Source organism: Hirundo rustica, chromosome 3 (genome assembly GCF_015227805.2).
Source record: "Hirundo rustica isolate bHirRus1 chromosome 3, bHirRus1.pri.v3, whole genome shotgun sequence".
Taxonomy (NCBI): domain Eukaryota; kingdom Metazoa; phylum Chordata; class Aves; order Passeriformes; family Hirundinidae; genus Hirundo; species Hirundo rustica.
In genome coordinates, this window is record NC_053452.1 from 21,342,956 (window position 1) to 21,370,480 (window position 27,525).

A 27,525-nucleotide genomic window follows, 5' to 3' on the forward strand; every position below is an offset into this window, starting at 1 on the left:
CCATCCCTTACTTATGTCACAAAAAACCCCCAAAGAAACAACCCCAAAAAAGAAAGGAATTGGCTTAAAAAGACAAGGAATGGCTTAAAAGAGAAGCAGTTCCATGTTAGTTGGTGAGAAGCTCAATAAAACCCATCAGTGTGCTCTTGCATCCCAGAAAGCCAATCATATCCTGGGCTAGAGCAGAAGCAGCATGGTGAGCAGGCTGAGGGAGGGGATTCTCCCCTCTCCTCTGCTCTGGTGAGACCCCACTGGAGTGCTGTGTCCAGCTGTGGAGTCCCCAGCATGGGAAGAATGCAGACCTACTGGAGTGAATTTGGAGGAGGCCACAAAGATACTCAGAGGACTGGAGCACTTCTCCTTTGCAGAGAGAAGTTGGGGTTGTTCAGCCTGGAGAAGAGAAGGCCACGAGGAGATTTTATAGTCTCTGGTACTTAAAGGTTACTTGTAAGAACAAATGGGGACACACTTTTTGGCAGGGTCTAATGATGGACGAGGGAAAATGCCTTTGTACTGACAGAGAACAGGTTTAGATGAGGTATTAGTGAGAAGTTTTTTACTGTGAGGATGGTGAGACACTGGAACAGGTTGCCAAGAGAAACTGGATGCTTCAGTCCTGGCAGCTTTCAAGGTTGGCTTGGGTGGTGCTTAGAGCAACCTCGTCTAGTGGAAGATGTCTCTGCCCATCAGAGTGGGGTTGGAACTGGATGGCCACCAAGGTCCCTTCCAACCCAAACCATTCCATTATTTTATGGCATTATGACTTGCAGCAAAAAGTGCCACCTGCAAGATTCCTGCTTTGAAAGCACTGTACTTGCTGGGTGCAAGACTTTACAGCACTAAATTGGTATGGTGATATTTGTTGAATGCAGTGAATTTCAAAAGGCTCTCCAGAAAAAAAAAAAAAAAAAAAAAAAAAAAAAAAAAAAAAAAAAAAAAAAAATATCACACTATTGTTTTTACAGAGCAAAGGCTAAAAAGAAAAGGAAGGGAAGGAAAAGGAAAGGTTGGATAGTGGTTATTATGTGAAATAGCTCCCTGACTGTGATGAGACATTGGCAACTTACTTTCTGTCCTGGTTCTTGAGAAGGATGGGTTTGGGCTTTTCCTCTGTCATGTAACATCCCAGTGGGGTAGGAGGAGGAGGCTGGCTGTGCAGAGGACGAGGAGCTGTTGTTTCCCTGCCCCTCTCAGTGCCTGTCTGTGCTGTAGGTGGGGAACACGGGGATATTTGCTGGGCAGGGCCAGTCCCACCTTGTTCCTGGAGCAGGTCCTCGCTGTTTAATTTGTGTTTCTTTCCATTTTCTTCAGGACAGTGGAGCAGGGGACTACCCTGTTCTTGAATCAAGGCCGTAGTTGAGCCTCCTGGCAGTTTTTTCATGTTTGCTCACTTGTAATCAGCAGAAGCTATTCTGACATGCTCAAATGTGCTGTTACTTTTCCTTTAAGAAATAATAAGAGTTAATCTTTTTTTCTTTTCCCCTTAAAAGAGGTCCCTCTCCCTTAGCTCTGCTTTCTCCCTAAACTTCTGCAAAGGTAAAGCCCATCTTTGTGCCTGCACTGTCTTGTCATAGTGCCCTGTAAATGGTGTGTGAGGGCTGCAGGATTTGCCTTTTCTCAGCCTCTATCTGAAGCGTTGGTCAAGGCACGTGGCTCCTTAGAGCTGCATTTCTGACCTCCATGTCAGAGTAATGAAGACAAGTCTGAGATATCTCAAGTTCAGTGACAGCATCCTGAGATCTCCATCAGCCAGAGCTCTGGGATTGCCTTTCCAAGTTTCGTCTCTCAGCAGTTTTGTGCCAGGCAAGCCAAGCTTTGCAGTAGTTGAGGTTATTGAGGAGAACTTCATCCAGAAGAGTAAGGCTCCTCAAGCAGAGTTTGGTTTGAGTTCTCAGAAGGTCAGCGTGGGAAGCTCCCCATAAAAGCTGAACTTTGATGTTGTCAGCCAAGACAGATTCAGAAGATTTGGGAACATTTTTTCCTCTTTATAATTATATGAAATGCGGGAGACCTGTGAATAGGGTATTTTTAGATTGTACTTTCAAATATACAGTATCATAGTATGACAGCAAATTAAAATTCTTATCAAATCAAATCCCTTTTTTTTTTTTTAAGAAATGTAATGTAACTCATAGTGGAAAGTTTGATAAAGAGTAGTATGCTGCTTGGCACAGGAATTCTGCTCTTGTTACTAAATGAAACATCTCTGGTTGCTCTCATTTAGATGAACACTTTTGGAAATTCTTTTTTTTTAAGGCTAGTGGATTGGACTTCTAATTTTAACTCCCGTGGTTTATAATTAGAAACATTTCCAAACTTGTTTACAAACACCTGCACTTGACAGTATGTGTCTGCAATTTTAGAAGGACTCACTTATCACTTCCAGTGGGGGCTGAGAGGGCATCTGAGTTCTTTGTGTTTGTACAGTTAGTTTTGGGGCACTGGAACAAAGGTGCATTTTTAAAAATAAGGGTATGAGAATGCGATGTTTTGTGAGGGGGTTGCATGCACCTAACAGCAAAAAGGTTCTTATTGTATAGTTGTGGATTATTTCAAAGTCAGTAGGATTGATTGTGAGTGGTCATTTGGAGTAAGATCTGAACAGGCACCCAAAGTAGAAATGCCAAGAACTAATTTTAGCAGTTGAGTCTCTCAATTGGAAAAGATGCTTTACAGGTTTTCTGTTTTCATCTGTACTTAAGACATATTACTTTCTTGCCAGCTGTCCTTAAGAAGTTATACAGAGTTTTAAATGACTTTTGAAAAAATTATTGCATTGTTATTTCATATGAATTTGAAAGCGAGTTGCTGAGTGTACAGTGAATGGTGGAACATGGCTCCCCTTGGTCCTGAGTGGGATGTGTGTCTTAAACAAGTCTGTATGCAACATGTTTGCAGTGTGGTGAATATCATACTATGTTACTCACTGGTCAGGTGTATAATCACATTAGAAGGGATCAAAATACTTTACAAAAAAAAAAATCCTTTTGGCCCTTTACATTTGACTTTTAGCTGCATCCCATAGGTTAACAACGTTGCTTATCAATTTCTAGTGTAATGGGAAAGATTATTGTTGCTAAAAATTGATGCTGCATGGGAGGGCGTCAGGAAGAACCCTCCGAATATGCTTCAAGGGTACAGCTGAACTAGAAGTAGTCAAAGCAGACTTAAGCAGTAGTGGCGTAAGGTGTCCTATTGATTGCTTAATGCTGGTGTTGTTCCTAATTAGTATTAAAAACTCTGGTTAATTAGACCAGCCTGTTTGGCTGTTATGTCCTCTACCAGGAACCATGGTCTTAGAGAAACTCCAATATAGAAGAGGATGAGGAAGCCACAAAGCGAAATGTTTTAATTTTCTGCTGGTTTTGTGTCCATAAAAGCATGGACTTGGATCCATTTGAGGAATCCACACTGATGTCAAAGGATCATGTCCTCAGAGGCATTTACTCTCTATCAGTTTCACTGAGAGTGGATATAAGTGGAATTAGGCACCTAAATACCTTTGAGTATGCTTGTTCTTTGAAGCAAACCTGCGGTGTGCAGCCTGTATGTTGTGCTTGACCCCTCTGCAGAGCGCACGACAAACACTCATTGGGGGGTTCCTCCAGAGCAATTGCTCAAAAGTAAACAAACAGATAATTACATAAACCTTTTGGAATATGATGCACAGGTCTGAAGAATTAGGTTTTGCCTTTTGTAAACCAGCTGTGCCTCATTTCTGTGTGTCTGAATTCTTTTAAGTACAGTTTTAACAAGCATTCACTTTCTGTAGCAAACAGACTTAAAAAAAAAATTACTTTTGAAACAAGTAGGCTAGCTAAAATTATGATGTTACTTAGATACTGCACAGCATAATTTCTCAGCAAGTATAGCTGCAATTAATAAATTGTGTTGTAACCATATTAGGCTGTTACCATGTTTGAAAATAGCTTCAAACACAGCTTACAAGCTCTGGTGTTGTCAGGGTCCCAGTTCATCGGAGTTAGAAATGCACGACATTTTAGAAATGGCTCATGATTCAAATATGACCACAGAAATTTGACTTAAGTGGAATTTAATACCACTTCTTGCTTAACTAGAAATTTCTCTTTTTGTGATGAATTCTCTCTGGAAATAGCACTTTCACAACTGATGTGCTGAGAGAAATGCCAGTGTTTTCAGTTTTCCTCTATTTCGGTTTGCTCGTGTCTGCTCCATGCCCACTTTCTTAAGTGTTAATATGTAGAAATATTTCCAAAAAGTTAGAGAAGGCTGGAAAGCAAGAGCTATATGCAAGTGTATAAAGATCCAGTGATTCAGCAATGCCTTAAAAATGGGCACAAACCTCTTTGATGTCAGAAATCTTGACTGACTATGAAGTTAGTGAGAAGATTTCTCGGATGTACCTGATAAGAAAGAAAGACCTCCATGGAGTATTTGTAGAGTTATTTCCTGTGTGGGCCTGACCAGTTTTTCAGTGTGAATGTTTGGTGCACGTGTGAAGTGATCTGTTCTCAGGATAATCTGCCTGGTTGCTATAGGGAAACTGCATGGAAAAGTCTCTCTTTGGGTGCATTTAAAATGGTACTATCTTCCTCAGGAACTGGTAATTAAAATAAATATGGGAGTCATGAAAAGAAGGAAAATGGGCTTCAGAGTTCTCCTTTGGTTCTTCTCGTAAAAAAAATAACTCTTACTTCAGTTAAAATTATTGCTCCTCACAAAGAATCCCATGGTGTAATGATTAAATATTTTGAGCCACGGCATGCATGGTATACCAGAATGATCAGAGAATTTAATAATATCCAGGTAACTGGGCATATGAATGTATATCACATTCCGTCACATACCACAAGAGAGGACTCTCGAGGAGGCAATATCTGGTTATGGTTAGAAATCAGCTGTGGGTATAAGGAGACGGCTTGTATATTGCCAGAGGGAGTTAATGTAGGTTCCCAGCCCATGAAATCCCAGCACTGGAATTATGGTTGCATCCCCAGGGCTGGAACACATTGCAAATCCCTGAGATGCAAATTCTTTGCCTGTGTCTCCCATGGTACATAGCTGTAAACTGGTCTTTGGAAGTCCATAAATAGGTGTAAGACATGCATTTTCCATGGAAGTAATGACATTTGAGAGGGACTGTGACTATTAAAATGGCCTGTTGCAAATTATATGTAACTTTAATTTTTGCTTTTATTCATTTTATTCCTGGTACATATGTTTTATGTGAGCAGCTTTTTTATATTTCCACAGTAATTCCATGTTTTCTTCCTAAAGAAACTGCTATATGTCAGTTGTACCTGAGCTGAAGGGTTACCCAGAGCGAATGTGTATGAAGTGAAACTGCTCCAGGATAACCTGCCTTGGTTTAGGGGAGAGTTAATGATAAATTTATTTTCGTGACCTGTCTGCCAAATATTTGTACACTAATTAGGTCCTATTTTGAGGGCAGAGCATGTGAGCTTGTAAGGAACCCCTTGTACAGGATGGGAAGGGCAAGAGGATTTTTATCCCTAGTGAGTGCAGACCCCATCTTTTTTATGTAGCATCACCTAAATATGTGCGATATTTTTAAGTAGCATGTGGATCCCTGGGCTCATATGGAGGCATTTTTTAAATTGGCTCACGGGAATAGCTGTGGCCAGCTCAGGTGTACAAGTGTGGAGCATTGGGGAAGAAACTGAACTGAGTCAAGACATTATCATGGTTTTAACTTATTATATAATATCTTTTGCAATATAGTAGAAAATTACCCTTATGACTAGTGTCAGGACCTGTTGTATAAGTAATCCAGCCATGGTGCTGGTTGTTATCTTGCTTTTCACTTGAACCTCTCTGCGATGCAGGTCTTGGAGGAGTGAGTGCCTGGTGCAGTCTCTGCCTGACTCCTTGGTAAGTCATTCAAGTCTATCTTTCTATACAGTCACTTTCCAACTGCTCAGCAAAAATAAGGAAATTTTTTCATAGAGTGCTTTAAAAGAGAGTTGCTAATCAATTTTTCTTATTATTTTATGCCCTGTGATTTTTACACCACCCCCACCAGCTGGTTAATCATGCAAAAGCTGAACACTTCATTAGCCAGAACATGTTTGCCCATGGGCATTTCTGTAGTAAATTAGTTCTTTCTATTTATACAGGTAAGTCATGGCCAAAAGTCTTTAAGGTGCCAAAGGTAAGGGTTCAAATTAATTCTTTTTCTGAGTTTTCAAAAGAACTAGGTTTAACTTTGTGTGCTGTTGATTTGAAATTACTTTTGAATTAAAGATAGTGTGGGGAAAGGAGCATTGTCAGGCTGTTCAGAGATGCATTGTGCCTTTCTGGGTCTCAAATTCGGCCTTTGTAGTACAGGCTGCCTTAAAAAAAAAACAAAAAAGCCCCAAACACGAGCATGCACTCATATATGTATGTATATATGTATATATACACATACATATGTATATGTATATGCACAGTATCTTCATGCAGAGAGTCTGCTTCTTTGTGTGGCATGTTAACCTGTGTTTTTTCCTTTTTTACTCTGTGCCTTTTACGCTATTAATTGAAAACATGTGGTTTGCAGATTGCTTTTTTGCCTCAAATCAAATGGTGCCCTCTGAAAGCCTAGTTTAGCTTGACAATGAATTTAGCTTTCAGGCTTTGGCCATTGCAATATTGTTTGAATGCCACCATTTCCTGCAATCAATGTAATTTTATATCTACTTGGAATAGAAAGTCAAGATGGTGATTGCCTTAATTTAACTCAGCGTTGTATTCATTAAGGAGCTGATCCCGAATTCCTTTCAGATCAAAGTCTTTCTTGATTTCAGTGGAACCTTTCGGTGCACAAGGTGTGCGGTAGCCTTCTAAAATGTTGTCATTGTGACTAGTGAATAAAAACTAAATGTGTTGCTAAATTTAGGCTGTTGCTCATGTCAGCTTCCTTTTCTAAATGACGGTAAGTGCATTCCATAAATAGTATGCCTCTTATGTTGTCATATCTCTTTGGCTTGCTTTGCAGTATTTTACAGGATATTTGCAAATGAATTTTGTGTTCAGTAGGCAGGGGATGAAAATAACACTACTCATTGGGACTCCATTAACCCACAGCTAATGAGGAACCATTTCGAGGGCTGGATGAGTGTAATTCAGATTAGCCTGCGTGCCAGGCTGCTCTGCTCCCGCTCAGGCTCGCCCCGTGCCACGCTCCCTGTGCCGTGCGCCGGACGGACGGAGCCCGGAGCGGCACGGCTCTGACACTGCCTTTGGCCTGTTAAGTTTGCTGTGCTTCGGTTCCCCTTTTGGAAGGTAGGAGAGGAGAGGGAACGTGTGTGTGTGTGTGTGTATGCATAGATAGGTGACAGTGATCTTGACCTCCATGGTCAGGTGTTTTGGGATGTAATGAAATACTCCTCAAACACTCCGCTCGTGCTCGCTGGTTGATAGCATTGTTGCTTGTAGAAAAGGGTACTACACGGTGACAGTAAAGGTGGTCCAGACCGGCCCTTAATTAATTTTATTTTCAAAATCTATATTAGTGACTGTCGTGAGGGCACCTGGGCACTTTACATCAATAAAATAATCAATTTTAAAAAATGGGTAGACCAGAACTCTGTGTTCACTAACAAAACTCCCGTTCCCCGTTATGACTAAAGGTCAGTCCAAGGCTGGCCAAGCAGGCAGGACTCGCATTCCTGCGCCTTGGCGCTTGCCAGGCGCGGCTCTGGCGGAACACCACCGGCAGCAGCTTCCAGGTGCCCGCGGCCCCTGCGGAGAGCGGCTCGCTGATGACGGGTGGCTTGTTAACCCCCTGCGGGTCTCAAGTTGGTTTCGGGGCCGAAGGAAAAGGTGGGGAAGGACCAGCCCCAATTAAAAGCGTGACTTCGCCAGTCGCCGGCACTCCACCGAATGTGCAGGCAACAGGGACTTGGTGGAGCTGTGCTGCTGGAATAGAGGGGGGGAAAAAGAGACCTTCTTCTGGAGAACAGGCTAGAGATCTCTTAACTGAAGAAACTTTATTGATGACAAATGTTACATTATGCAAGCTTAGCAAATTCTCTAGGAATATAATGCTTCCCAGTTTTTTCTTAACATGTGTTAATATTTTATGATACCTGTGCATTAAGGGACAGTTCCTACAATGTTTAAGTGAGTTTGGGCTGCTAAATTACCTTTGTGGACTTTTAAAAAGCACTACTGGTCACTGCAAATTAGCTAAATTCCCAATCTCACTTAATACGCTGATGATCAGATTTTTTTCTGTTTTTCATGTATTAAGTGAGCATGTGTAATTAAGTTAAGTGTTGATGCAAAGCTGCATTTTATTTCTTTCTATTAGCACATTTGGGGCAATAATCCCACTTTAATACATATCTAATTGTGCAAGCAGCACTGAAACTAGGATTTCCTGGACACTGGTGTAATTTTTTTGAATGTGAAATGATAATATATTTTCATGTCTTGAAATCCAATTGAACTCAAGCTGAGCTTAAAAATCCAAGATCTGATTCAGGAGAATTCAGTCCCATCTGGCTAGTGGGTAGCAGGTGTGCAGTGTGTGTTTGAGGGAGGGAGGTGATTGCAGGGAGTGAAACATTTCTCTTTTCCTGTAAAGCTTTAATTCGAGTTTAATGCTGTGGTCTGAAGCTCTCTGCAGTTTAAGTTCTTATGTAATTACCTACATCTATTGTTGGTCTCCATTTTTAGACAACATAATGGTGATGGTGAATGGCAGAAGCAAGTAAACGTCCAGCATTATGAAGAAATATGGCTTCTAATTCTCAAAGTTTGGATTTATTTTGTTACACCCAAGTCCCTTGTATGGGAGAGTGTGTTTTTACAAATTGATACAGATGCGATCCTTGAAGATCAAATGAGAAAGGTGTCATTGCAGTGTTCAGGATCAAGGTCTTTTGAGTATTTTTACGTGTTTCCACAGCAGCATAGATAACATTTGTGTCGTGTATATTTTTATAAAAGAGACACCCCCCCCCCCCCATTTTATCCAATTTCTGTTTTCATCCCATAATAGACAGGTTCTACATTTTTTATTACTGCAGTTATAGTGAAGGACTGTTTTCTAATCTTTAAATTATTTTAGCAATCTATTGAATACTTTTTATTACCTCATAACCTTAAGAAACTTCTCCCAGCCTTTGTCATTTTCCTCTTTCTCTTTCCCTTTCATCATCTTTTGATCAGATACTGCCAGTCAACCCCTGCCTCTGCCTGGGATCTTTTTGCTTGAGAGGTTCAAGAATCCGCTCTTCCTTGACTTTTGTCACTAGCTATCAAGTCAGCTCCCTTTCACACTCCTATCAACTCTTTCTCTTCCAACTTTTAAATATTTCCTTTCTTTTTATTTGTCTTCACCACTACATAACTTTGTGCAGAAGAGTCTTCCAGCACACGAGGTTTTTTTATGGCAGTTGGCATGCAAAGCACTTCTTACTTAACAAAATAAGCAAATGTACTTCTTTTACAGTTTTTGAGTTCACATTACTACACTAGATGACACTTTTGCTGCTGTATTTCACAGGGTTTTTTTCATAGCGAACTGACTTAATTTCTAATGTAGAGTGGAGCTGGTGCTGTGTTGCCAAGGGAAGTCCATCTGGTTTGACAGATGAAATGGTAAACATTTCTCTGGACATCCCTGTGAAGTTCTCCCTTTTGTTTGGTTGCTTTATGAAGTTAAATGGAAGAGGTCTCCCCCTTTGACAGAGCAAATTCTTTTTTCTAGCAATCGGGCTTTGCAAGAAAACATTTTTTATTGAGCAAGTCATCCATACCACACCGTAGGCTGTTTGAGTGTAACAGTATGTTACAGTCTGCAAAGTTAATGCAGTTAATATTCAACTGAACTTTTGGGGGGTTGCTAATCCCTTAGGCAGGCTTAGCAGAAAGGGCAAACATATTTATAGCACTTTGAATCAGTCTGCAGTGAACAAGTAAGAGTATGTGTTATACCATGCAAATGTTACACAATTTCAGGAAAGCTCAGTGCATAATCATCTTTTAATAGTATTTAAGTTGATGAAATATCTTGTCTGTAAGCAGCAGAGTTGTTGGTTCAGTGGACAACAGGTCTGTTAAAATGAAACTCAGTGAAAGGTCTTGAGATGCTTGTTCTGGGGGTAAGTTCTGAAGGTTTTGAACAGATTTATGGGCTGTCTAATTAGGAACTAACTGTGTTCTTTAAGCTCTGTCATTTGTATTATTCCCTAATAGGATTTAATTGGACTTTGTCATGTATCTGGCTATGACTGAGTGTGGGGTTGTCAACACCCTCTTCCGTGTAGACCTTGGTCTCTTACTGTCTTTGTAGAAGTAAAAAGTTCATTCCTGGGGGATCTTTGCTCCAGACTGGAAGTGTGACACTGGACAGAGTTTGCTTTGGTTGGAGCTGTGGGCACCCCAGGCAAAAGTAACCCCAAGAGTTAAAAGTCACAAGTTGCAGGCAGTTCATGGAGAAGCTGAAGTGCTCAGGCTGAGAATGTCCAGCAGTGAGGATCACGTCTCTGTAAGACACAAAATCTCCACATTTATGCTGTGGACAAAACTTGCATTGAGTGCAAAGTTACATAGAAAAGCACATAAAGAGCCCTGTAATGCTGCCATCCCATCAGGAGCCAGAGAAAAAGGAATCCTGATCTTGGATTTTGCATATAGTTTGATTGTGTGGATTTATGTGTGGATTTATTTAGGCAAATAAAAAAGATATCTGTCATTTGACAGAATGACAAAAAATTATTTGTACTTTTTAAAAAAAAATATTTTGAAAGAGATGAATGCAGTTGCTAACAGCTGTAATCTGTATGATAAATTTTTAAGGTCAATTTCTGGTGCCCTGTCAATATAGAATATATGCCTGACAGTGTCCATTCTGTTCTAATTAAGATTTTTAATATGTTTTACATTTGGGCTATTTTTTCCATTTTTTTCTAGATAGTAACTATTGGAAAGAGTGTCTACAACATGGAACCTGACTTTAAAGGGGGCTCAGATGCCTGAATTATACATGCACTCAAATTACTTACTGATTTTCCACCTTACCTGTACCCACTCCTTTCCTTTTTTGCTCTTTGTGAAGCATACTGGCCACTCATAGTCCTTTAGGAAAAAGTCCAACAAAATAATTGATGTGTCAGAACTGTTGAAAAATGGAAATATGTTGCTGAAGATTTTCAAATCTATTTGTTACATTTTCAGTTAAAAATAGCATGACTGAGTACCAGAGCAAGTTAAAATTTTGTATTGGAGTTATTTATATCTGAAGTACCTGAAAATAACTAGTTTATTATGTACAAAATTTGAAATTCCAGAATATATTAAAACATTAGCTCAAAGGTCAAAAGCGTCTCCCAAGGAAGGAAGGAAATCAGAAGGGAATTTGGGCTGATCAGGTTAGTTCTGTAATGGTTGCACAGGGGTGATGTGGGTTCCTTCGGCTGCCCATCCTGAGTGTCCCCAGCTCATCACTGGATCAGCTTCCATGCAAATCCTGGCAGGATTCAGCCTTAAGCCTTGACCTCTATAGCACAATCTCGATCTCGTCGCATTTCTGTCATTGTACTGAGCAGTAAGTGCAGGGATCCGCTGCAAAGGCCTGACTTCACTGAGTATGTCCTGGTGGAGGTCTGCTGGATCTTAGCTACACATCCTGCAACCACCTTGGAGCTTAGAAATGGATTGAACTATCTACAGTTTTATTGTGAAAACAGAGTTAACAGTCTGGTGATGTTAACGCTGTGTGTGTGTGTGTGTGTGTGTGTGTGTGTGTGTGTTACTGTGCTGAACTCTATACACTTAAGAGCTCTTTTTATAGTACCTTTCCCAGCAGCATTCCCAGGAGCAGTCCAGCTCCAATCAGGACTGGTATGCCATTGTGTGAGGTGTTGTTCTAATTCATGTGTAAATGTGGAGTGGTTGCTGCCCTGAGGATATTACAGTGAAATTACAAACAGGATGAAGAATAGAAGGAGGTGTGGGGGAGAAGGAGGGCGGCTGCAGCAAGGTGCACTTGTCTGGTCAGGGTTGTGGTACGTACAGCCTGATACCAAGTGATGAGCATTTCATTTATTTATAAGTCTGCTGTCTTCAAAACAATTAGCCTCTTTGTCTTTTGTCTGTGTCTTAGTTATTTAAGGCAAAATGTAGAGTATGAAATGAATCTTTCCCGAGATCCTCCTGCTCTCTCTAGCGATGACCAACCCCAGGCACCTCAAGTACAGTTGTAAGAGCCTCACAATGGGTAGACTTGGGATAATCTTCTTTCTACATGTTCTCATCCTAATCTTTCATTATTAGGGATTAATTTAAGCTTTGAAGCATGAGGTTTAAAAAAAATATTATATTTGTTTTTCCCCCTCCTCCTCTGTCAACCTTGTTTAAAATATGAAATATCCTCCCAAGCCTGCCATCTGAGCTGTTCTCAGGGTAATCCTGCCTGCTCCTTGGTGTGTTGGCCAAACCTGCAGCTTGAGAGCTGCTGTGGTGGTTTTGCTTCCTCTGGTGCCAGAAGGCACTGGTAGATCCTTTACTCCAGGGAGGTGGGTGAAGGTAGAAGCGTGTTGAGCAGTTATGGCCTGGGTGTTCCCGTGTCGCCATATGTCAAAGCTGTGATGCTGCAGCTGGATCTCTTCCCTTTCTTTTAATATTTTAGTGGCTAATTTGCAGTAAAGCAGAATAGGAAATAACCATAAATAAATCTGGGAACCTTTGTATTAATTTCTTTTGCTAGCTGTGTACATGTGAGCAGCTTGCCATTTGCATATGTGAATCTTGTCATAACAATTTTGGGAAGTGATTTGTTAATAATCAAGTTCTCAGAACAGCTCTAAATCAGTAATTGATGTAGGTCTGGATAAAGCAAGCCTTCCGCCTGCGTGTTTTGTGGAGCTTTTTTGGCAAGTTTCAAGCTAGTGTGAAAACTAGCCATCAGAATGAAATTTAGGACAGCTGGGATGCTTTGCAGTGAAGACTTTTGGCTCCACAGTTCAAATAATCACAATAGCAGCTCAATTTAGCCTTTGGCTGGGTAGGTTTGGCAGGGCACAATGAAAAATAATTATTTCATGGCCTGCTTATTTGTCCCTTAACAAATAAACTCTCTGACCTATGCAGGCTTATGTAAATATGCTGCCGTATGTGGGGTTGTAGAGCACTGTCATGTCCCCATTTGGAAATATGTTTTATTTGCCCTCATGTTACAAACTTTTTTTAGAGTTCTGTTTTGGAAGCAAAGAAGGGGATAGGATATATCAGATACTGAAGCCCAGACAACCAGGCACAGAGTCTAAAAAGCCATCTAACAGTCTTTTTTTCTGAAAACACATCCATTAGTATGCAGTGTTTTCACTGCTGTAATAATAAGAGCAATCATGATACGAGCAAGTCCGTCTCTTCGCAGCCTTCCCACGCGGGATGGAGAATGACAGCTCCTAAAGCATTTGGATATTTGCCTGAATGTGTGCTGCTTAGCTAACAGCAGTTCAACTTGCTCTCCATCTTATGGCTTCCTGGATATCCTTCTCAATTTTTTCAGTGACAGCTTAAAATGTGAGATGTGGAGGGGGGAGATAAAAGCTTAGCGAAAGGCTTTTTGTGTGTGTATTTAAGGGGAAGTTTTATTACACTTGATGATGGAGGGACGTGCCACGCTATTTTCTGTTCCCACCATTTTAGCATTTGCACTTTCTGTTGTAGTGGCTGCAGCCAACCCATAACATTTCCTTTCTGCTTCCCCCTCTGGAGGGGGGAAAATACACAGAAGAATATGTATTGATGGTTTTGTCTTCTGGCACCACCATTTTGGTTGTGCAGCAGTAGAAGAAATCCTTTTTCCCAAAGAGCTGTAAGATCTCTCTAGAACGTTTGCCGTTGCACACTCACGGACAGGCACACACACACACTTGCACAGGCTCTCGCTGAGGTGGCTATGATCTGTTTTTAATAGTGGCACTTCTTCTCAAAGTGTCATTTAAAAAAACATCAGCAGTCATGTCATGCATCGGGATGAATTTCTAAATGTAAATGAGATTCTCTCAGTAATTTATTTACATTTGTTTTCAGCACAACAAATGAGACATCACGTAGCTTCATAATTTCCCATGACCGAGTCACCAGCATGAGGTGTGTAATTTACCCTGATTTAAGATGCTTATCTAGAGGTTCTTGCAACAATACCTGGTGGGCTTTTTTATACTACTTTTTGCTGGCTTTTAACCCATCTACTTCACCTCCTTCTCTATATTTTCAGTTAAAAAGAAGTATAAATGTGTCTGCTTCATGAGGCCTTTTTTCAGTAAAGCTGAGAGGGATGGCTTTGTTGCCTTTGTTTAATATGTTATTTTCCCTGCCGTTCCCTTCTCATTTGGTAAAAATCATCAAGGCTTTCCAGAATGTGGCTCCATTTACATTATATTGATGCAGGAAAGCAATGCTGATTGTGGACATTTCTGATGGAAAAATGTTTGTCCAGAAATGAAACAGTGCAGTGAGAAGCGTCCTGCAGTCGTTTCTTCTCCCCTTTTCCCAGCTGAAATCCTAAATCTTAGGCCTGTTCTTGTCTCTAATACTGACTTTAAGTTTCTGATCTGCCTGTAGCTGAAATGATGCTTTGCTTGAGATGGGATGTGAACGCCAGTTTTCAAATTAAGTAGACACAGTCATGTACTACAAAACTCATTTATTTTAAGCCTGTAGTTAGACCATTTAGATGTCTAACTACTTGCTTAAGTATTTCAGGTAGGTAGATGATTAAAGGTGCAATGTACCATGCATACAATTTTGTACCTCTTATCTTGCAGACCTGGTTACGGCTTGAGTAAAAATCAGGGCAATGGCTTTTGCTATTTTACAGGTTATCAGCACAGGAGAACTGAGATACTTTGGTGAAAGTTACTGGTAAGTCCAAAAGTGGTACAAAATCCTGTAGTTTAGGATGTTGCAGTGCAAAAAAAATTGTACATCTTCACGGAGATCTGCAGGATTAATCCTGTGTGGGTGACTTTTACCTCGTAGGGAGGAAGCATGACATTTCTTTGTGTTAATTCCCAAAGCAAAAATCAATGTCTTCCTTTAAAATGAATAAGCATATTCCAAAAAATAATAGATTTGGACTGTTTTTTAATGTGCATTGTACATACTAGGTCCCAGCTGATTTAATTTTGGCCTTCTGGCCATTTCCTTAACATTGCATGGGTCTAGCACCAAATTATGCTGATGGCCTGTCTATCACCAAATTATTTACAGAACTGCGGTTAAATTATAGAAATCTTCCAGACAAGCAGTGCTCTGGGCAAATTATTTCATCAAAGTTATTTTCCATGGTATACTTAAGCAAAAGCTTACAGGAGCAACATTAATCTTTTTTTGGTATGTGATTATGCAGACGTGGTAACAGCCCCTTTTTTAGAAATAGCTTCCTACCTGAGAAAACTGAAGCAAACCATGATATGAAGATTAGTTCTTTCCGTGCTATCCTTGGTTTGAAGCAAACATTTTATGTCAGGGAAGCACAGGACTGGGGCCAGCAGTAGGATGGCCATTTCTGCACGCTGTCAGCTCCTTCCAGGTCTTGGGAAATTTTCTTTCTGTAAACTTTTAGCTGCACACTTCTCTGAATTTGTAAAATCAGGTACTGCAGAAGCAGGTCAGCTGGCTGTACTACTTCCTCATCACATCCAGGCCCAGTGGTCACTGCCGACTTTTCCGGAGAAGAACATTTGTGTATCTGAAGGCAGTGTAGGCAGTTTCTGCATTACCCCCATCTAGCAAGATCTGAGCTGCTGTATGATTATGAAACATAGAAAGAGAATATAAATCCTAAAAGCAGCCCTAACTCCCTATTGTAATTGGCATCCTTTCAGACTCTGTTCCAGAGTTTAGAAATATAGTTGGGGTAGAACATCTATATTTGGCTTTATATGTAATGGTCATACCTACTGGTTTACTTGGAAAAATGTTGGCATAGATCACTATTTAAGGGCCTTGGGTGCAGCATTTATGTTTAGCTCTGTGTTTTTTATCACAACATATTTTTTTTAGTATTCCGTGTTGCTGTGTTTGCACCGCGAGACAAGAATGCCTTCCCAGCCTCTGCGCGGTTGTGCACTTTTTGTTGAACAAATATAGAAATTCAGGTTTTAAATTGACTCCCATGAATAAATGCTTCTGGGGAAACAGGTGCTAAAAATCTGAGTTTTCAGACCTCTGTCTGCCCATGTACTTAGGGTAAGACTCAGCCATGTGTAGATGGCAGACTGGAATGGGACCTCTGTGCTCAGGGCCCAGATGTGGAAAACCTTACTTGTGTGAGGAAGGGTGGCAGACCCAGGAACTTTGGCATGACAGCTACAGGTTTTTGCAAGCTGAACATCTGATTTAACTTGATTTCTCGCTGATGCTGGGCAGTGGTTCCTGTGATGTGGGGCCACACCTGGGGAACTCCCCCTGGCAGCTCACGCAGGGGGACTCAGAGGCAGCTAAGAGGTGACACTCTAGTAACTGAGGTTTCATGGTGTAGTTCGAGGGTGCTTTTTTATTATTATTTATTTTTTTATTGGCAGGATGTGACTATATGTGAAAGCTGTATCTCCTTTACTTGTGATCCTCAGCAGATGCAAGTCTCATTAAGAGTCCCCTTAATTTAGAAATGCTTGTAAAGACAGGAAGATACTTAAAGCTGGTTTTGTCAACAAAATGGAGGAGCTGTGCTCTCGGGGCCCATTAACAGCAGTGCCAAGATGGCCACTGCTGCACCAATACTTGGAATTAAGCTTCTACAAAACCCTAGAAGCTCCAAATTGTACATCTCACCAGTTCTTTACTCCCCCAGTTATAATCCATATCTCACTTATTGCTAGAGTCAACAGTATAATGGTAACAAAAAATACAACCTTTCATCATCTATTGATTTTCAGTCTTTAAAAACTGACAATAAGCTATTTTTTGTCCAATTTCTCAATAAATAGGAGCATTTATTGGTTTTTCAGTTTTATTGTATTACATTAGAATATATTTTACTGCTTATAGTGGGTAATGTAGCATCAGGAGAGATGTTTACATTCAGCAAGTAACTTTTGAAACTGCATAGCTTGACTGAGATATGTAAACAAATTTGTAATACTAGTTTAATTTAGATTGCAATGCAGAATACTCCGCTTGGAGCTCATTTTTCTATTTATTCCATTATGATCCTCTAACTAATGGAAGAGAATTGCCATAAAAAATAATTACAGTAAAGGTGAACATCTACTTACTTCTCATAAAAAATAATTACAGTAAAGGTGAACATCTACCTTCTTCTCTATCTGAGGAAGAGGGAGGAATCTTGAGGTATACTAAGCACCGTGATATTGGGGTTTATTTCCTAGAAATCCACCACTGGCAGTGTTGTATATGTTGGGTGAGTCATAAATTCTGTCAAATGACATGGCATAAACATCATCTTTCTCAGTGACCTCAGTTACCTTCTCTCCTCTAGAAAAAGGAGACAAATTGGGATGTGATTTAGCTGTGGAAGAACTTGGGATGTAGATCCCGAGTATCCTCCCCCCTGCCACCTGTCTTCACAGCACAAGATCACCTGGTAGGTTTTTTTCCTTTCCAGAACCTCTCAGGAGACACTGAAGATCAACAGTTGCCTCTTGCTTACTCTTGTGGTGATAAATGGCAATTTGATGGTATTTTTTTATCTGCTATAAAACCAGTTTAAGCGTGTTTTTTTGTTTTGTTTTGTTTTTTTATTTTGTTTTGTTTGTTTTGTTTTGTTTTGTTTTTTAATTAAGAAGCAGTTAATCTCTCTTTTGGTGACATTCATTCCTACAGCCGAAGGCAATAAGCTCTTAGATGTTTCCATTCTAGCACCAAAAAACCTGGGGTGGAGATGCCTATGCTGAGGTGAAGATGTACAAAACAACCTCTCCTTTAAACCAGCTGTGCCACTGTGCTACTAGCACTGGCTTTTGCTGACCCAAGTGGTTCTTTGGCTTCAAGACTGTCGAAGCAATCATCCTGGCAAGGCTTCTCAGGTGAAACCATTTGCTTAGATGGTGAAACATTTTCCTGAACACTCTGAACAGGGAGACAATTCTGACTTATGTTTCATAACCCTTTCACAGTAAGCAAAGAGGGAACCATTTGGGCAAAACACTTCCTTTTGGGTGCATTAGGTGTGATTCTCTGAGGTACAGGCCCTTGCTCATAAGCTGCTATGGATCTTGCTGTCATCTGTCTTACAGGATCTGCTGTACAAGGAGTTAATAGATATCCAGTGACCAAAGCCATTTATATTTCTCTTTATATACAGAAGTGAAGTGGAGCATGTAAAATTGGAAAGCAAAACCAAACCTGAAATTCTCTAACTTTATGACTAGTGTGTGTGTGTTATTTTCCCATGATCTTTAATTACATTCTGTTCTGGAGGGGGGAGAGGAGGAATGCTAATCTGGTGCTCCAACTGGGGGAAAAACAAACTCTTTTACAGCAGGAGTCTAGATGACAGCACACAGCAAATGCAAAATCTGACATTCATATGAAAGCGAGCTAAGCAAGACCATAGAAGAGAAGCAAAATGACTGCATCAAGAGGAATGCAAGTGGTTTAGGGAAACCGTGGTTTCTCTATTTATTGAAATAGCACAGCCGACCTTTAAGGTGGTGCTGATACGATGTAGGTTTTGTAGAGCAGCACCAAGAGAGATGGCTGTCATAAAGGAGATGTGTGATTGGATTCAGGTTCATGAGAAGCTAGGCTTAGAAGAGTATTGCCCTTCCCTCTTTGAACATATAATATAGTGAGGCATGTCTCATTGCACTGAATGGAAAGATGCTATTTTCAGGACCGCTGTTTGCTGTGCTTGCTAATGAATTTCCAAGGGCTGTTTGAGCCTTGGATATTGACTGTAGAGATGCTTGCAGTCAGTTGGAAGAGATGTGACTGAACATGAAGCTTAGTTCTGTGTGCATACAATCCTGCTCTCTGTGATTTTCCCTCAAGTTGTGTATTCAATATCACTCAGCAATCGTAAATAATTTGTAGAAGTCCAGCTGTGACTTAAGGCTTCTCTACAAACACCATCCAGGGTGCAAAGTCACATGATACCTTTTTCCTTCTTTCACTGGCTAAAATAACCTTTAAAAAATTATTCCCACTTCCAGTATAAACATTAAAACCAACAAACTGGGTGGATGCTTTTGCTGGGGTACAGCACAAATGGTCTCTGCCCTGTTTCTTGGTTCTGATGTCTTCTTCATCCCCTTGGCTGGGAGCTGGGTCACAGCGCACGAATGTGCTCTCCTGCACCAAAGGGGCTGGGTTTCTGTGCAGAAGTAAATGTCCTTGCTAAACAGTTTGATTTAGCAGCACTATACACTTACTATTTATTTGAGTAAGGGATGAGCAGACTGTTTAAAAACCACATTCCCAGGGTTGTTCTAGTGTCATGTTTGAAAGGCAATGGAGAGTCTGGCTTAAAGGTATCCTTTGTAAATAAAGGTTTAGGAACAGATCAACAGAACCTTGAGTCTTTCTCCTCACGTTCATTAGCCTACTATTCAAATGTTGGTGGATTTTTTGTCTTGTTGGATAGCCATGTTCGTTATTCTGTGGGAGGAGAACCTGGGGAAGCTATGATGTGTGTCAGTTTAACACCTTTGAGTGGCATGTGAGGGCATGTGTCCTGCTCCCCAACAATGGTAACCCATGAATAATCAATGGAGCCAATGGGGCAGTATGTCTTTTACCTCTCAGCATCAGCTGTGACTGGTGTGGATCCCTGGGGTGAGATCAAGGATGAAATGAACTCTTGTGTGCTTGGATGTGTTGATTATGAGCAGATCATCATTCAACACCCAGGTTGTTATCACATTCTGGGCAGTTGACCTCTACCCTCAGGAACAGTTGTAGCAGTGAGCTTTAATCTGCATTCCAATTTTAAATTTGGAAAAGGTTAAATGGTGCTTTAAAATAGAAAATAAGTGAAAGGTGGAATGAGATGTTGCTTTTTTTTTCTGTGGTAGATGCTAGGAAGGAATAGGAACGTACTGTGATTCCTCTCTTGCTCATTGTTTCTTCATCCAACCCGTTACGTACACAGGGGTCCCAACACCTTCAACCATTTCCTACCAGCTCTATCACTCAGAAGCCAGACTTCACTCTCATACCTTTTAGCAGTGCTGTGGCTCAGGGCATTCCCTTGGGATGTCCTCTGCACTTGCTGCTTCTTAGCACTCTCAGCTGGAGAAAGCGCACTGGACTTGCCACCCAAGCCCAATGGCACTTTATACTTAAGCTGTATAAAGGCCATTTGACATCATTCACATTTTTCATTACCTTTCTAAAGGAGTTTCTCAAAAGGTGCAGTGGCTTTCTTTTGAACTCCTTTGGAAGACTGTAATAATTTTGGACCACCAGTCTACCAGTGGCCTATAATTATTATGCAAAACATTGTCCAAACATAACATAACTAATTGCACAATTAAGATTGCTTTCTCCTCATCATCCTATTCATCATACTCCTCATTCACACCTATAGTCAGCATCTGGCATTAACAAAGGCTGCATTTGTCACATTAATACATTCCTTTTGTAGTGAAAATGCCTTTTGTATACCTCTTTGATACTTAACAGTCCTGCTGGCTTGTTCAGTAAGCCTGAAAACAGTGTCTAGAAAGCCTTGTAGGGTACATCCCTTTTTCAGATGTTTAATAGGAATGTAATGCAGTGGTACTCCAGGATACAAACAGCAGCTCTCAGAGCTCAGAAAAGGAACCTGATGCAAGTCAGCAAAAGACCCCCCCTTTCCTTGACAACATTGAGGTAAGTAATACAGTGTTTTGCTATTTTTAAAAATCTGAGGCAAATAATGCGGAATAGCTTTTCTTCACAGCGGACATTTCAAGGTCATCAGTCCTGTTAGTCTGACGTAAGGCGCATAATCAGTTCCTTCTGACAGTCCACACCAGAACCGAGCAAACCAAACCAACTTGGAAAGTGCAGGAAGTAGCAGGGGAAGGTCCAAAATATCTGTGAATCAAAATGCAAGGAATGGCCTGGTACCTTTACCAGTCAGACCTACACAGAAGGTTTTCTGCCTGAAGGGTTTGAGGGTGTGTTTGCCACTCACATAAGGACAGGGTGGAGCATCTTTGATTGGAAGCCTAGGAGGTCTGCAGCACCATAATTCTTCTTGGGAAAAGGAAATGATGTAAGTTTCTAATTCTGGAATTTTTCCCACTACTCTATAAATTTAAAGAAATAAAACACAAACAGAAAATTGATTTTTGAATGACAGTGAATTATTGTCATTAGAGAAACTGTAGTTTTGTGTCAAGGGAAAAAAAGCTTGGTGTACTATATGCTACAGTGTACTGTATGCTACTTTCTGAAGCATTACTTAATGTACCAGTCATTGCTGGGAACATGGAGTCCTTTTAATGCTAGTCAGGTAATATGTCATTCTCTCTGTAGAACCTCTGCAGCAGAGACACGAGTTATATACTGATGGAGTTATCAGAAGATCATGTGGTAGCACTAATGTGAGTCACTACAGCGGAGTTTGCCCCGTTTGAAATTTTTACATAATTAAAGTGAGTCATTGTCCAAATTCTGCCAAAGTGCAGATGTCTTTAATTTAACATATGCAGTTCAGCTTGCATGTGCCTTCCACAGGTGAACATCTTTTCCTTTGTGCACTACCCTGGGTTAGCTCTGGTCTGGGAGATGTTCCCCTTTGCTATTCAATGTGCAGTGCTCCCACTGAAAACCACAGCAGCTTCAGAAAAAATATCTGGAACACCCAGACCTCAAATAGTTCTCTCCACTTTGTTTTATGTTCTACTGGTAATTCTTTAAATACACATAGATAGATCAAAACAAGTGTCTTGTTTCTGTTATAACGAAGGGTATGGCCCACATTTCCCGGTGAAATACATTCAGTTGCCTTCCGTGACTTGTGTCTCTAGAGCAAGGCAAAGACCAAGGAGAGGATCAAAAGGTAAGGAATGTTTCTTTAAGAGAGAGCAAGCTGGGCATGCTTATGTAGATATTGGACTTCTAAATTTATGCACTTCAAGATGGTGGATGACTTAGTATTCAGGGGGAGTTAAACCAGGTTGTTTTAGCAGAGAACAAGACCACCCTCCATGCAGCTGGTTGAATCACCAATGTTTCTGAGGATTTCACAAATCATTTGGTTTCTATGCTGTGAAGATGACTACTCTGAGTCATTTGGCTGAAAGGCCAAATGTACCCTTTCTTTCCCCCTTCCCCTCTTCTCTTTCTCTCTTTCTGTCTTATTTTTTCCTCCTTATACTTTTTCTGGGCTGCAAATTTAGTTCTCCATCTAATGCTGAAACATAACAAAAATGTGGTTAACCATCACATCCAGATGTAGCTTGTAGTTTTGCTGGACAGAGAAGGAAAGAACAGGCTTATTTAAAAACATTGGGAAATTTTCTGATTAATTAATGAGTGATAGAGAAAATTACTAAGGCTGGTCTGATGATTTCTGAGACACTGGGTAAATGCTATTTTTTCTTATTTGCCAGTCCCTCAATAGGAACATTAAATAATGCTTACTACTGTAAATTCTTTCCCAGGAAGGGAAGGAGGTTGTGATACAGGAGAAACTTGTATATTTGATTTAAAAAGTCAGGTCTTCTCCTGCAGAAGGACTGCAGCCTTACACAAGAGGGCATCACACATAGTGGTCCACCTGGAGAGTAGCCAGCCAAAGGGCTATAGGTCTCAGGCACCTTCTGAGAGTCCTGAAAGCTACCTTAGTAATTTATTGATGATGGAGATGAGAAATAAAGTCTTCCTGTAGTCTCCCTCCCCATGCTGTCAGTTAATACTGCCAGCAAAGGAAGAAGGAAGGTCCCACACCTTCACCTTCGCTTGCTGCAGAGAAAGGATTACGCAGGTAAGCAGTCTTACGTGCCAGGTAAATAAACAGACTCAGGAGCATGTGATTTTTGACACCCTCAGTGCCTTCTCCCTGCTCCTGTTAATATTTAAGTGTTCTGTCTTCTGTGGTTCGTGATCTCTAAGCTTGTTCTTCTTAACTTTCTTTCCCCAGTAAAAATCTTTGCGGCAAAAAATAAAGCTGCATGGTTATGCCAGAATAGTGAAGCACAGTGTCCTAAATGATGTAACTCAGGTTTTGGGAGCAGGATAATTGCAGTAGTGTGATGCTTCTTTCAGAATAATTAGTCTTGCTGAGAACCATGGTATAAAAGCCTGTGCAGAGCACAGTAATGAGGCAGTAACACCATTTCCAGTATTTGTGTGCCCCTGCATCGCATTGCAGATCAGAGCAGGCGTGCCCACAGTGATGGTCAAGGAATGATTTCATCTTTGTAGCCCTGTGCCAGGACTGTGATACAAAATACGTGGGATTCATTCTAAAGGAAAGCAGCACTCATCTTCCATACTAAACCAGGGGGCCTTTGAGATCATTAAGAACCATTTTTACAAAGGAGAGGTTTATGTTTCCGTTCGTGGAGCCAAAGTCTGTTCTCATGCCCTGTTACTGCCTGGCACTTGCCCATCCAGGAATGAAATATACTTCAGCTGCGTGCACTTGCAGATGTTGGGATTTCAATTTCAAAGTACAAACAACTCTAATATTAAAAAGACAGTTTCCCCAGTGAGAATATGGGTTGCATGAGCTTTTTGACTTTTCTGTTTCATCTCTTGATTGTATATGATATCACCTTTAGATCTCTCTGTCGGTTTGGGTTTTTTTTTTTTATTTGCACCACGGTGGACAAAATGTCAGTAGAAGTTAAAGTGAAAAGAGTCCTCAGAGAGATAAAGGTTGTCTTCCACTTTTCACTATATGGTTGACTCTGCTGCCCTTTTCTGTTGGGGTTTAGTCTGCTGGGGCATTTCTTTGCTTAAGTTAAATTTACTCACCTGTTATATAAATAAGGGATAGCCTTGGCCATTAGGTAAATCTACTGATGGAGGGAAAAGGGATTTTCTAGAGTGCCTGTGTGCCTTTCTGAGACGTGGAGTTAAAAAACATCTGATAAGGTAACCTTCAGCTGATTTTCTGCAATGACTTTTGTCAATGAGCCTTAAAAGCATTGATATTTTCCAGCATTATAGCTGAAGAGTACTGCAATGTCCTTGAACTACCCACCAGCCAAAGAATGACATCTCCAAACTCAGCTGGTGAATTCCCATGTACTGTCATACTTATGACTTACTTTTTCCTTTCTCTCTGGGGCATCCAGCTAGGATTACCAGGATCTTGGCTCTACCCAGAATGCAACACATGACTGGTACCACTCTCAGGTGCTGCCTGGATTTGCTGTTGCCCTCAGAATATTTGCTCCTATATTGTACAGTGAAGATAATCCTTTATTTAATTTTATTTTTTTTAACATTTTGAAAGGAAAATAGGGGTCTCGTTCAGGTCTTTCCATTTTTGCATGATAGTACAGTTGAGCAACGTGTACATGTGTTAATTAAACATCCTGTCTTATCACTGTTTTGGTAAGTGTCCTGTAAATTTAATCACTACGACACCTCTGTACACATTGCAATCCTTTTAAAGATCTAGAGAAAAATCCTGGTGGATTATTCAAAGCACTAAATCACACAGAATTACAGTAGTTATTAGAGGCATTAAAACCTCTGATAAGAAGCTTTATCATACATTTTTGGGGAAGCTTAATCTTTATCAGAGATGACTGTAAATAGAAAGGAACAGTAAAAAAACTTAATAACAGTTTATTTTACAGTACATCAATAATCAGGTACTGTAATTACAGTATAGTTATATGTTTATTGCATAGTAAGTAACTACACTTTATTAGTTTTCTTGCTTTTCTATTATTGTAATTACCTGTAAGACCTGAACCAACAAGGGGCCTCATTGTATTTCCACTTACTCCGGGGTTACACACACATGCACGCATATTTACATTACATGTATGTTTGACTACTTCAGAGGAGTTGAACCTGTTTACATGGAGGAAGAACAGGCAGTGGACATGGTCCACTGATCCAAAGATCTCTTCCACATGTACATTTATCTAGATTCAGAACTATAAATGAAGAGGGTCGGATTTTAACTATGGTTATATTTAGCTATCTAATTTGTTTCTCCTTTTTTTGGCACTGGAAAAGTTGTGGTATTCTGAACCACTTAGATAAACCTCTCAGTTACAGACCTACTCAGTGTGTTTATATTTTATCTGTACATTATTTACCTCTATACATCCACACCTGAATATAGATTAGATTAAGTCTCTGTTAATTGTACTTAGGCAGTGTGTGTATGTCTGTGTTTATGTCTTTCCAGGAGTAACCCTAAAGTATTCTGTCCTTTTTGGGGTGTAGGCTAAGTGAAGACAGCCAATTAGGTGTGACTTCTTCTAATTTAGTGCTGTTTACCATGTTAAAGGTTCTAGTTAATTTAAGAGTTGCTGTGAAGCTGGCAGAAGAGATGTTCATGTTGAAATTCAGAACTTTTCTTGAGAAGAAGTGATGAAGGTGTAATAAAAAATATAGCGTGTGAGTGGTATGGGGTGACTTCTGCTCCTCACGCCTCTGGTAGGAGTGCAGCCATACCTCTAAGAGCTGATTTGGGCAGCACAACCCAAATAAGATACAGAGAATTCACTCAAAGTCCAAAGCAAATGCAATGAGGGTGATAAGAGAGCGAGGAAATGTGACCTTTCAGGAAATACTGAAGATACTGGGGGTGCTTGGCCAGAGAAAGAGATCTCTGCAAAGGGCAGTAAGAATACAAAAGACTGTGGGAAAAGAAAAGCAGTAATTTATTCTCCTTGGTGAGAAATGGGAGGGTATGGGATGTAATTGGTTCAACTGGACCAAACGAAATTCACATTAGGTTTTAGCAATGACGTTCCAAAGCAGATAAAATATGGGATGTTGTGGAATGTCTTTTGTTGGAAACTTTTTGGAAACAGGCATAAATGGTCTTGCCTGGAGGCACACGGGGACAAAAGGCATCAAGACATCTTAACCACACTCCTAGCCCACTTTTCTATGCCTTGAACTATCTGTTAAAGAATCATGGTCATGAGAAGGTTGCGTGTTCCCAGTTTGCTTGTCAGTGGATCAAAAGAAAAACAGGTGAATTGCTCATCTGAAATAAAACCTCTATCCAGTAAAAAGCCTTGGAAAGAATCAGCGCCGACGTCTGTCTGGTAAACTACTGAAACTTATTTCTATCAGGATTTGAGGGCAGATGCTGCACTGGCTGAAGCTGATGGCAAAAACTTCCCCTGGCAGTAGTGGAACCAATGTTAATTTATACCATAAAATCCCTGTTTTGCTGATTGTTTTCAACTAGTGATTGCACATGACAGGCATAGTTTATACTGCTTAATAATAAACTAGACAGTAAGATGTACTTAAAATCTAGTAGCAAGTGTCAATATATACTTAACGTACTCTTATTTTCCTTTTCTCACCCTTTTGATGGAGTTAAATTTCAGGTAATACATTTACTATCCAGTACTTGTTGATTGGGAGACTCCATATGTAATTTTCAGGGGAAATAACTCATATATTTTTTTTTCCTAGTGTGGAACAACTCTGAGATAACAGTATAACTTTTATTGTTATTCTGAATTTTTCTAGAACAAATTTTGGGTTTATATCTATAGTAGCTGGTGTTTGGAGTAAACAGGGAGAAGCAATGACCCAGTGTGAGAATGGTTTCCTTACTATGCCAAAAATTCTTCCTGCAGAATATGATGGTACTGGTAGGTTAGACTGGGTTTGTGCAATTCAGTACAGAGGTACAGGTAATTGTGTGGGGTTTGTTCTCCTTGTTTTTTGAACATATGACTGATGAATAAGTACTGAATTTCCAAGTTTCTTCCTCTGCTACAAGATGTCCATGCTCTTGGCCACATGGAAGGTGCATTGCATTAGGCAATGCTGTTGAACTTTCAAATGCTTTCCCTGTGGGAAATGCTTCAAACTGAGGTTTTTGAAAAAAAATCATAACATCTTTTAAGTACAGGTGATCCTCATGGACCCTTTTCCACTTAGCCCACCTTGCTTCCAATGGTGTGCAGAATGCCAGGCTGATGGGTAACATGGAAATGCTGCACTGGCAGGACAGAAAGGTTCAAGTCTTAATTGAGAGGAATAATTTGGAGGTTGTTGGTTCCTTTGCAGGTATTTAACAGGAAACACAAATGGAAAGATGCTGAGGTTGCTGTTTGTGGCTGAGGCCACTCACATACAGTCCACCGAGTGTGTTTACAGTGCTCATAATACTGCTGTGGGGTTTCGTCTCCATTTCAGAGAGAAAGGGGTCTCCAGTGGTTTTCTGAACACAGTGAACAAAAGACTTTCTAAATTTCTTGTTAGACTTATGCTATTTCTAATACTAAGGATTTTAAGGATATGGTTTTCAAAAAATTTGTTTTATTTTCGTAAACATTCCTTCTACAGACGCACATTAGAGAGGAAAGAATAGGATTATTTAAAGGAGGGGAATTAATTGTGTCACTTCTATAGGCATTAGGCAAATTGCCTCACTTATAGTTAAGAGGTAGCATGGGAGTATTT

The 27,525-nt window shown here is 40.3% G+C and overlaps 1 protein-coding gene across 21 annotated transcripts in view; it reads left to right on the plus strand.

Annotated features, from left to right (window-relative positions):
- The window catches only part of ESRRG (estrogen related receptor gamma), a 387,661-nt gene that overhangs the window by 43,334 nt on the left and 316,802 nt on the right, over window positions 1-27,525 (plus strand). For 3 of the 21 annotated variants that reach the window (XM_040060721.2, XM_040060730.2, XM_040060716.2), the window contains exons 2-3: window positions 5,829-5,874; window positions 6,120-6,154. The exons of 10 other annotated variants lie outside the window; for them this stretch is intronic. Coding sequence is in view for 3 of the 11 variants with exons in the window: in XM_040060716.2 (XP_039916650.1) it covers window positions 5,829-5,874; window positions 6,120-6,154 (81 nt within the window). In the remaining 8 variants the exon portion in view is untranslated. Of the gene's footprint in view, window positions 1-5,828; window positions 5,875-6,119; window positions 6,155-7,220; window positions 7,267-14,075; window positions 14,092-14,821; window positions 14,866-27,525 lie in introns of those variants that run through there. 8 more of the 21 variants (XM_040060725.2, XM_040060731.2, XM_058420039.1 and 5 more) reach the window with 6 other exon arrangements.